This window comes from Oncorhynchus keta, chromosome 7 (assembly GCF_023373465.1).
Source record: "Oncorhynchus keta strain PuntledgeMale-10-30-2019 chromosome 7, Oket_V2, whole genome shotgun sequence".
NCBI classification, from domain to species: Eukaryota; Metazoa; Chordata; class Actinopteri; order Salmoniformes; family Salmonidae; genus Oncorhynchus; species Oncorhynchus keta.
This window is the reverse complement of record NC_068427.1, coordinates 56,151,847-56,163,895: the sequence shown is the minus strand read 5'-3', so window position 1 is coordinate 56,163,895 and position 12,049 is coordinate 56,151,847. Positions and strand designations below refer to the sequence as shown.

The following is a 12,049-nucleotide window of genomic DNA, read 5'->3' as shown; positions in this document are numbered from 1 at the left end:
GTTTATAGGTGTAACCATGTTTATAGGTGTAACCATGTTTATAGGTGTAACCATGTTTATAGTTGTATCCATGTTTATAGTTGTAACCATGTTTATAGTTGTAACCATGTTTATAGGTGTAACCATGTTTATAGGTGTAACCATGTTGTAACCATGTTGTATCCATGTTTATAGGTGTAACCATGTTGTAACCATGTTGTATCCATGTTTATAGGTGTAACCATGTTGTAACCATGTTGTATCCATGTTTATAGGTGTAACCATGTTGTAACTATGTTGTATCCATGTTTATAGGTGTAACCATGTTTATAGGTGTAACCATGTTGTAACCATGTTGTATCCATGTTTATAGTTGTAACCATGTTTATAGTTGTAACCATGTTTATAGGTGTAACCATGTTTATAGGTGTAACCATGTTGTAACCATGTTGTATCCATGTTTATAGGTGTAACCATGTTGTAACCATGTTGTAACCATGTTTATAGGTGTAACCATGTTTATAGTTGTAACCATGTTTATAGTTGTAACCATGTTTATAGGTGTAACCATGTTTATAGGTGTAACCATGTTGTAACCATGTTTATAGGTGTAACCATGTTTATAGGTGTAACCATGTTGTAACCATGTTTATAGGTGTAACCATGTTTATAGGTGTAACCATGTTTATAGGTGTAACCATGTTGTAACCATGTTTATAGGTGTAACCATGTTTATAGGTGTAACCATGTTTATAGGTGTAACCATGTTTATAGGTGTAACCATGTTTATAGGTGTAACCATGTTTATAGGTGTAACCATGTTCATAGGTGTAACCATGTTGTAACCATGTTTATAGGTGTAACCATGTTTATAGGTGTAACCATGTTGTAACCATGTTTATAGGTGTAACCATGTTTATAGTTGTAACCATGTTTATAGGTGTAACCATGTTGTAACCATGTTGTATCCATGTTTATAGGTGTAACCATGTTGTAACCATGTTGTATCCATGTTTATAGGTGTAACCATGTTTATAGGTGTAACCATGTTGTATCCATGTTTATAGGTGTAACCATGTTTATAGGTGTAACCATGTTTATAGGTGTAACCATGTTGTAACCATGTTGTATCCATGTTTATAGGTGTAACCATGTTGTAACCATGTTGTATCCATGTTTATAGGTGTAACCATGTTTATAGGTGTAACCATGTTTATAGGTGTAACCATGTTTATAGTTGTAACCATGTTTATAGTTGTAACCATGTTTATAGGTGTAACCATGTTGTAACCATGTTTATAGGTGTAACCATGTTTATAGGTGTAACCATGTTGTATCCATGTTTATAGGTGTAACCATGTTTATAGTTGTAACCATGTTTATAGGTGTAACCATGTTTATAGGTGTAACCATGTTTATAGGTGTAACCATGTTTATAGTTGTAACCATGTTTATAGGTGTAACCATGTTTATAGTTGTAACCATGTTTATAGTTGTAACCATGTTTATAGGTGTAACCATGTTGTAACCATGTTTATAGTTGTAACCATGTTTATAGTTGTAACCATGTTTATAGGTGTAACCATGTTGTAACCATGTTTATAGGTGTAACCATGTTGTAACCATGTTTATAGTTGTAACCATGTTTATAGTTGTAACCATGTTGTATCCATGTTTATAGGTGTAACCATGTTTATAGGTGTAACCATGTTTATAGTTGTAACCATGTTTATAGTTGTAACCATGTTTATAGTTGTAACCATGTTTATAGTTGTAACCATGTTTATAGGTGTAACCATGTTTATAGTTGTAACCATGTTTATAGTTGTAACCATGTTTATAGGTGTAACCATGTTTATAGGTGTAACCATGTTGTAACCATGTTTATAGGTGTAACCATGTTTATAGGTGTAACCATGTTTATAGGTGTAACCATGTTTATAGGTGTAACCATGTTTATAGGTGTAACCATGTTGTAACCATGTTTATAGGTGTAACCATGTTTATAGGTGTAACCATGTTGTATCCATGTTTATAGGTGTAACCATGTTTATAGTTGTAACCATGTTTATAGGTGTAACCATGTTTATAGTTGTAACCATGTTTATAGGTGTAACCATGTTTATAGGTGTAACCATGTTGTATCCATGTTTATAGGTGTAACCATGTTGTAACCATGTTGTATCCATGTTAATAGGTGTAACCATGTTGTAACCATGTTGTATCCATGTTTATAGTTGTAACCATGTTTATAGTTGTAACCATGTTTATAGGTGTAACCATGTTTATAGGTGTAACCATGTTGTAACCATGTTGTATCCATGTTTATAGGTGTAACCATGTTTATAGGTGTAACCATGTTTATAGGTGTAACCATGTTTATAGTTGTAACCATGTTTATAGGTGTAACCATGTTGTAACCATATTGTATCCATGTTTATAGTTGTAACCATGTTTATAGGTGTAACCATGTTGTAACCATGTTTATAGGTGTAACCATGTTTATAGTTGTAACCATGTTTATAGGTGTAACCATGTTTATAGGTGTAACCATGTTTATAGGTGTAACCATGTTTATAGGTGTAACCATGTTTATAGTTGTAACCATGTTTATAGGTGTAACCATGTTTATAGTTGTAACCATGTTTATAGGTGTAACCATGTTTATAGGTGTAACCATGTTGTAACCATGTTTATAGTTGTAACCATGTTTATAGTTGTAACCATGTTTATAGGTGTAACCATGTTGTAACCATGTTTATAGGTGTAACCATGTTGTAACCATGTTTATAGTTGTAACCATGTTTATAGTTGTAACCATGTTGTATCCATGTTTATAGGTGTAACCATGTTTATAGGTGTAACCATGTTTATAGTTGTAACCATGTTTATAGTTGTAACCATGTTTATAGTTGTAACCATGTTTATAGTTGTAACCATGTTTATAGTTGTAACCATGTTTATAGGTGTAACCATGTTTATAGGTGTATCCATGTTTATAGGTGTATCCATGTTTATAGGTGTAACCATGTTTATAGGTGTATCCATGTTTATAGTTGTAACCATGTTTATAGTTGTAACCATGTTTATAGTTGTAACAATGTTTATAGGTGTAACCATGTTGTAACCATATTGTATCCATGTTTATAGATGTAACCATGTTTATAGGTGTAACCATGTATGTAGGAACTGCAGATTGACCCTTTCAGTTGTGTCTCTAACCTTCCCCTCTCTGTCTGTCATCTGTCCGTCTCCTCTCTTAGAGTTGTGATAAGATTAAGCAGTCGGCTACAGGGACCAAGAGAAGGGTGTTCGTAGTGGAAACTATGGGAGGCTACTGTGGTTACCTGGCAACCTACGCCGGTATCGCTGTGGGAGCAGACGCTGCTTACATCTTCGAGGACCCCTTCAACCTCCAGGACCTAAAGGTGAGAACCAGGCTGCTGCTGGCATAGTACCTTATTCCCTACTCTGGTCCAAAGTAGTTCACTAGAGTGCCATCTCAGACTAACAGTCTTCACTAGAGTGCCATCTCAGACTAACAGTCTTCACTAGGGTGCCATCTCAGACTAACAGTCTTCACTAGAGTGCCATCTCAGACTAACAGTCTTCACTAGAGTGCCATCTCAGACTAACAGTCTTCACCAGGGTGCCATCTCAGACTAACAGTCTTCACCAGGGTGCCATCTCAGACTAACAGTCTTCACCAGGGTGCCATCTCAGACTAACAGTCTTCACCAGGGTGCCATCTCAGACTAACAGTCTTCACCGGGTGCCATCTCAGACTAACAGTCTTCACCGGGTGCCATCTCAGACTAACAGTCTTCACCGGGTGCCATCTCAGACTAACAGTCTTCACCAGGGTGCCATCTCAGACTAACAGTCTTCACCAGGGTGCCATCTCAGACTAACAGTCTTCACCAGGGTGCCATCTCAGACTAACAGTCTTCACTAGAGTGCCATCTCAGACTAACAGTCTTCACTAGAGTGCCATCTCAGACTAACAGTCTTCACTAGAGTGCCATCTCAGACTAACAGTCTTCACTAGAGTGCCATCTCAGACTAACAGTCTTCACTAGAGTGCCATCTCAGACTAACAGTCTTCACTAGAGTGCCATCTCAGACTAACAGTCTTCACCAGAGTGCCATCTCAGACTAACAGTCTTCACCAGGGTGCCATCTCAGACTAACAGTCTTCACCAGGGTGCCATCTCAGACTAACAGTCTTCACCAGGGTGCCATCTCAGACTAACAGTCTTCACCAGGGTGCCATCTCAGACTAACAGTCTTCACCAGGGTGCCATCTCAGACTAACAGTCTTCACCAGGGTGCCATCTCAGACTAACAGTCTTCACCAGGGTGCCATCTCAGACTAACAGTCTTCACCAGGGTGCCATCTCAGACTAACAGTCTTCACCAGGGTGCCATCTCAGACTAACAGTCTTCACTAGGGTGCCATCTCAGACTAACAGTCTTCACTAGAGTGCCATCTCAGACTAACAGTCTTCACTAGAGTGCCACAGGGTGCCATCTCAGACTAGCAGTCTTCACTAGAGTGCCATCTCAGACTAACAGTCTTCACTAGAGTGCCATCTCAGACTAACAGTCTTCACTAGAGTGCCATCTCAGACTAACAGTCTTCACTAGAGTGCCATCTCAGACTAACAGTCTTCACTAGAGTGCCATCTCAGACTAACAGTCTTCACTAGAGTGCCATCTCAGACTAACAGTCTTCACTAGAGTGCCATCTCAGAATAACAGTCTTCACTAGAGTGCCATCTCAGACTAACAGTCTTCACTAGAGTGCCATCTCAGACTAACAGTCTTCACCAGGGTGCCATCTCAGACTAACAGTCTTCACCAGGGTGCCATCTCAGACTAACAGTCTTCACCAGGGTGCCATCTCAGACTAACAGTCTTCACCAGGGTGCCATCTCAGACTAACAGTCTTCACTAGAGTGCCACAGGGTGCCATCTCAGACTAGCAGTCTTCACTAGAGTGCCATCTCAGACTAACAGTCTTCACTAGAGTGCCATCTCAGACTAACAGTCTTCACTAGAGTGCCATCTCAGACTAACAGTCTTCACTAGAGTGCCATCTCAGACTAACAGTCTTCACTAGAGTGCCATCTCAGACTAACAGTCTTCACTAGAGTGCCATCTCAGACTAACAGTCTTCACTAGAGTGCCATCTCAGACTAACAGTCTTCACTAGAGTGCCATCTCAGACTAACAGTCTTCACCAGGGTGCCATCTCAGACTAACAGTCTTCACTAGAGTGCCATCTCAGACTAACAGTCTTCACTAGAGTGCCACAGGGTGCCATCTCAGACTAGCAGTCTTCACTAGAGTGCCATCTCAGACTAGCAGTCTTCACTAGAGTGCCATCTCAGACTAACAGTCTTCACTAGAGTGCCATCTCAGACTAACAGTCTTCACTAGAGTGCCATCTCAGACTAACAGTCTTCACTAGAGTGCCATCTCAGACTAACAGTCTTCACTAGAGTGCCATCTCAGACTAACAGTCTTCACTAGAGTGCCATCTCAGACTAACAGTCTTCACTAGAGTGCCATCTCAGACTAACAGTCTTCACTAGAGTGCCATCTCAGACTAACAGTCTTCACTAGAGTGCCATCTCAGACTAACAGTCTTCACTAGAGTGCCATCTCAGACTAACAGTCTTCACTAGAGTGCCATCTCAGACTAACAGTCTTCACTAGAGTGCCATCTCAGACTAACAGTCTTCACTAGAGTGCCATCTCAGACTAACAGTCTTCACTAGAGTGCCATCTCAGACTAACAGTCTTCACTAGAGTGCCATCTCAGACTAACAGTCTTCACTAGAGTGCCATCTCAGACTAACAGTCTTCACTAGAGTGCCATCTCAGACTAACAGTCTTCACTAGAGTGCCATCTCAGACTAACAGTCTTCACTAGAGTGCCATCTCAGACTAACAGTCTTCACTAGAGTGCCATTTCGGACACTCACACAGTCTTCATTTATCCCAGACAGACCACAAAGTCATTTCATACGGATGTACTGTAGGTTAGACTTCCTGAACAGAGGGATAAATGATCCATGTACAGTAGGTTAGACTTCCTGAACAGAGTGATACATGATCCATGTACAGTAGGTTAGACTTCCTGAACAGAGGGATAAATGATCCATGTACAGTAGGTTAGACTTCCTGAACAGAGTGATACATGATCCATGTACTGTTGCCTGAACAGAGGGATAAATTATCCATGTACTGTAGGTTAGACTTCCTGAACAGAGGGATAAATGATCCATGTACTGTAGGTTAGACTTCCTGAACAGAGGGATACATGATCCATGTACTGTAGGTTAGACTTCCTGAACAGAGGGATAAATGATCCATGTACTGTAGGTTAGACTTCCTGAACAGAGGGATACATGATCCATGTACTGTAGGTTAGACTTCCTGAACAGAGTGATACATGATCCATGTACTGTAGGTTAGACTTCCTGAACAGAGTGATACATGATCCATGTACTGTAGGTTAGACTTCCTGAACAGAGTGATACATGATCCATGTACTGTAGGTTAGACTTCCTGAACAGAGGGATACATGATCCATGTACTGTAGGTTAGACTTCCTGAACAGAGGGATAAATGATCCATGTACTGTAGGTTAGACTTCCTGAACAGAGGGATAAATGATCCGTGTACTGTAGGTTAGACTTCCTGAACAGAGTGATACATGATCCATGTACTGTAGGTTAGACTTCCTGAACAGAGTGATACATGATCCATGTACTGTAGGTTAGACTTCCTGAACAGAGTGATACATGATCCATGTACTGTAGGTTAGACTTCCTGAACAGAGGGATACATGATCCATGTACTGTAGGTTAGACTTCCTGAACAGAGGGATAAATGATCCGTGTACTGTAGGTTAGACTTCTTGAACAGAGGGATACATGATCCATGTACTGTAGGTTAGACTTCCTGAACAGAGTGATAAATGATCCATGTACTGTAGGTTAGACTTCCTGAACAGAGTGATACATGATCCATGTACTGTAGGTTAGACTTCCTGAACAGAGGGATAAATGATCCATGTACTGTAGGTTAGACTTCCTGAACAGAGTGATACATGATCCATGTACTGTAGGTTAGACTTCCTGAACAGAGGGATAAATGATCCATGTACTGTAGGTTAGACTTCCTGAACAGAGGGATAAATGATCCATGTACTGTAGGTTAGACTTCCTGAACAGAGGGATAAATGATCCGTGTACTGTAGGTTAGACTTCCTGAACAGAGGGATAAATGATCCATGTACTGTAGGTTAGACTTCCTGAACAAAGTGATACATGATCCATGTACTGTAGGTTAGACTTCCTGAACAGAGGGATAAATGATCCGTGTACTGTAGGTTAGACTTCCTGAACAGAGTGATACATGATCCATGTACTGTAGGTTAGACTTCCTGAACAGAGGATACATGATCCATGTACTGTAGGTTAGACTTCCTGAACAGAGGGATAAATGATCCATGTACTGTAGGTTAGACTTCCTGAACAGAGGGATAAATGATCCATGTACTGTAGGTTAGATTTCCTGAACAGAGGGATAAATGATCCATGTACTGTAGGTTAGACTTCCTGAACAGAGTGATTGATACATGATCCATGTACTGTAGGTTAGACTTCCTGAACAGAGGGATAAAGGATCCATGTAGTCTTAATAAATACGACCCTGCCCTTTCAGACTAACGTGGAGCATCTCGCAGAGAAGATGAAGGAAGACATCCAGAGGGGTCTGGTGCTGAGGTAAGACCCCATTATAGAGGTCAACAGGTAAGACCCCATTATAGAGGTTAACCACAGTGCACCATTAGAGGTCAACAGGTAAGACCACATTATAGAGGTTAACCACAGTGCACCATTATAGTTAGTCAGTTAATATAGTGAATGATGGATCTCGATGGTTCTGTTAATATAGTGAATGATAGGATCTCGATGGTTCTGTCTCTATAGGACAGTTAATATAGTGAATGATAGGATCTCGATGGTTCTGTTAATATAGTGAATGATAGGATCTCGATGGTTCTGTTAACATAGTGAATGATAGGATCTCGATGGTTCTGTCTCTATAGGACAGTTAATATAGTGAATGATAGGATCTCGATGGTTCTGTTAATATAGTGAATGATAGGATCTCGATGGTTCTGTCTCTATAGGACAGTTAATATAGTGAATGATAGGATCTCAATGGTTCTGTCTCTATAGGACAGTTAATATAGTGAATGATAGGATCTCGATGGTTCTGTTAATATAGTGAATGATAGGATCTCGATGGTTCTGTTAACATAGTGAATGATGGGATCTCGATGGTTCTGTTAATATAGTGAATGATAGGATCTCGATGGTTCTGTTAATATAGTGAATGATAGGATCTCGATGGTTCTGTTAACATAGTGAATGATAGGATCTCGATGGTTCTGTCTCTATAGGACAGTTAATATAGTGAATGATAGGATCTTGATGGTTCTGTTAATATAGTGAATGATAGGATCTCGATGGTTCTGTTAACATAGTGAATGATAGGATCTCGATGGTTCTGTTAATATAGTGAATGATAGGATCTCGATGGTTCTGTTAATATAGTGAATGATAGGATCTCGATGGTTCTGTCTCTATAGGACAGTAAATATAGTGAATGATAGGATCTCGGTGGTTCTGTCTCTATAGGACAGTTAATATAGTGAATGATAGGATCTCGATGGTTCTGTTAATATAGTGAATGATAGGATCTCGATGGTTCTGTTAACATAGTGAATGATAGGATCTCGATGGTTCTGTTAATATAGTGAATGATAGGATCTCGATGGTTCTGTTAATATAGTGAATGATAGGATCTCGATGGTTCTGTCTCTATAGGACCGTTAATATAGTGAATGATAGGATCTCGATGGTTCTGTTAATATAGTGAATGATAGGATCTCGATGGTTCTGTTAATATAGTGAATGATAGGATCTCGATGGTTCTGTTAATATAGTGAATGATAGGATCTCAATGGTTCTGTTAACATAGTGAATGATAGGATCTCGATGGTTCTGTCTCTATAGGACAGTTAATATAGTGAATGATAGGATCTCGATGGTTCTGTTAATATAGTGAATGATAGGATCTCGATGGTTCTGTTAACATAGTGAATGATAGGATCTCGATGGTTCTGTCTCTATAGGACAGTTAATATAGTGAATGATAGGATCTCGATGGTTCTGTTAATATAGTGAATGATAGGATCTCGATGGTTCTGTCTCTATAGGACAGTTAATATAGTGAATGATAGGATCTCAATGGTTCTGTCTCTATAGGACAGTTAATATAGTGAATGATAGGATCTCGATGGTTCTGTCTCTATAGGACCGTTAATATAGTGAATGATAGGATCTCGATGGTTCTGTTAATATAGTGAATGATAGGATCTCGATGGTTCTGTTAATATAGTGAATGATAGGATCTCGATGGTTCTGTTAATATAGTGAATGATAGGATCTCGATGGTTCTGTTAATATAGTGAATGATAGGATCTCGATGGTTCTGTCTCTATAGGACCGTTAATATAGTGAATGATAGGATCTCGATGGTTCTGTTAATATAGTGAATGATAGGATCTCAATGGTTCTGTTAACATAGTGAATGATAGGATCTCAATGGTTCTGTCTCTATAGGACAGTTAATATAGTGAATGATAGGATCTCGATGGTTCTGTTAATATAGTGAATGATAGGATCTCGATGGTTCTGTTAACATAGTGAATGATAGGATCTCAATGGTTCTGTCTCTATAGGACAGTTAATATAGTGAATGATAGGATCTCAATGGTTCTGTCTCTATAGGACAGTTAATATAGTGAATGATAGGATCTCAATGGTTCTGTCTCTATAGGACAGTTAATATAGTGAATGATAGGATCTCGATGGTTCTGTCTCTATAGGACAGTTAATATAGTGAATGATAGAGACAGAACCATTGAGATCCTATCATTCACTATATTAACTGTCCTATAGAGACAGAACCATTGATCCTATAGGACAGTTAATATGGTGAATGATAGGATCTCGATGGTTCTGTCTCTATAGGACAGTTAATATAGTGAATGATAGGATCTCGATGGTTCTGTCTCTATAGGACAGTTAATATAGTGAATGATAGGATCTCAATGGTTCTGTCTCTATAGGACAGTTAATATAGTGAATGATAGGATCTCGATGGTTCTGTTAATATAGTGAATGATAGGATCTCGATGGTTCTGTTAACATAGTGAATGATGGGATCTCGATGGTTCTGTTAATATAGTGAATGATAGGATCTCGATGGTTCTGTCTCTATAGGACAGTTAATATAGTGAATGATAGGATCTCGATGGTTCTGTCTCTATAGGACAGTTAATATAGTGAATGATAGGATCTCGATGGTTCTGTCTCTATAGGACAGTTAATATAGTGAATGATAGGATCTCAATGGTTCTGTCTCTATAGGACAGTTAATATAGTGAATGATAGGATCTCGATGGTTCTGTTAATATAGTGAATGATAGGATCTCGATGGTTCTGTTAACATAGTGAATGATGGGATCTCGATGGTTCTGTTAATATAGTGAATGATAGGATCTCGATGGTTCTGTTAATATAGTGAATGATAGGATCTCGATGGTTCTGTTAACATAGTGAATGATAGGATCTCGATGGTTCTGTCTCTATAGGACAGTTAATATAGTGAATGATAGGATCTTGATGGTTCTGTTAATATAGTGAATGATAGGATCTCGATGGTTCTGTTAACATAGTGAATGATAGGATCTCGATGGTTCTGTTAATATAGTGAATGATAGGATCTCGATGGTTCTGTTAATATAGTGAATGATAGGATCTCGATGGTTCTGTCTCTATAGGACAGTTAATATAGTGAATGATAGGATCTCGGTGGTTCTGTCTCTATAGGACAGTTAATATAGTGAATGATAGGATCTCGATGGTTCTGTTAATATAGTGAATGATAGGATCTTGATGGTTCTGTTAACATAGTGAATGATAGGATCTCGATGGTTCTGTTAATATAGTGAATGATAGGATCTCGATGGTTCTGTTAATATAGTGAATGATAGGATCTCGATGGTTCTGTCTCTATAGGACCGTTAATATAGTGAATGATAGGATCTCGATGGTTCTGTTAATATAGTGAATGATAGGATCTCGATGGTTCTGTTAATATAGTGAATGATAGGATCTCAATGGTTCTGTTAACATAGTGAATGATAGGATCTCGATGGTTCTGTCTCTATAGGACAGTTAATATAGTGAATGATAGGATCTCGATGGTTCTGTTAATATAGTGAATGATAGGATCTCGATGGTTCTGTTAACATAGTGAATGATAGGATCTCGATGGTTCTGTCTCTATAGGACAGTTAATATAGTGAATGATAGGATCTCGATGGTTCTGTTAATATAGTGAATGATAGGATCTCGATGGTTCTGTCTCTATAGGACAGTTAATATAGTGAATGATAGGATCTCAATGGTTCTGTCTCTATAGGACAGTTAATATAGTGAATGATAGGATCTCGATGGTTCTGTCTCTATAGGACCGTTAATATAGTGAATGATAGGATCTCGATGGTTCTGTTAATATAGTGAATGATAGGATCTCGATGGTTCTGTTAATATAGTGAATGATAGGATCTCGATGGTTCTGTTAATATAGTGAATGATAGGATCTCGATGGTTCTGTCTCTATAGGACCGTTAATATAGTGAATGATAGGATCTCGATGGTTCTGTTAATATAGTGAATGATAGGATCTCAATGGTTCTGTTAACATAGTGAATGATAGGATCTCAATGGTTCTGTCTCTATAGGACAGTTAATATAGTGAATGATAGGATCTCGATGGTTCTGTTAATATAGTGAATGATAGGATCTCGATGGTTCTGTTAACATAGTGAATGATAGGATCTCAATGGTTCTGTCTCTATAGGACAGTTAATATAGTGAATGATAGGATCTCAATGGTTCTGTCTCTATAGGACAGT

At 38.7% G+C, this 12,049-nt stretch overlaps 1 protein-coding gene and 1 long non-coding RNA gene across 3 annotated transcripts in view; both read left to right on the top strand.

Moving 5' to 3' along the window:
- The window catches only part of pfkla (phosphofructokinase, liver a), a 72,049-nt gene that overhangs the window by 53,273 nt on the left and 6,727 nt on the right, over nucleotides 1–12,049 (top strand). Inside the window, 2 exon segments of the mRNA XM_052523299.1 lie at nucleotides 3,243–3,407; nucleotides 7,717–7,778. Coding sequence (XP_052379259.1) covers nucleotides 3,243–3,407; nucleotides 7,717–7,778 — 227 coding nt within the window.
- Nucleotides 6,229–7,236, top strand: LOC127931264 (uncharacterized). Of its 2 annotated transcripts, XR_008140570.1 has the most exons (4): nucleotides 6,229–6,633; nucleotides 6,678–6,809; nucleotides 6,942–7,073; nucleotides 7,118–7,236. It is a non-coding gene; the product is annotated as an uncharacterized LOC127931264 (long non-coding RNA). The 2 variants fall into 2 exon arrangements; XR_008140569.1 differs by having other exon boundaries at nucleotides 6,942–7,236.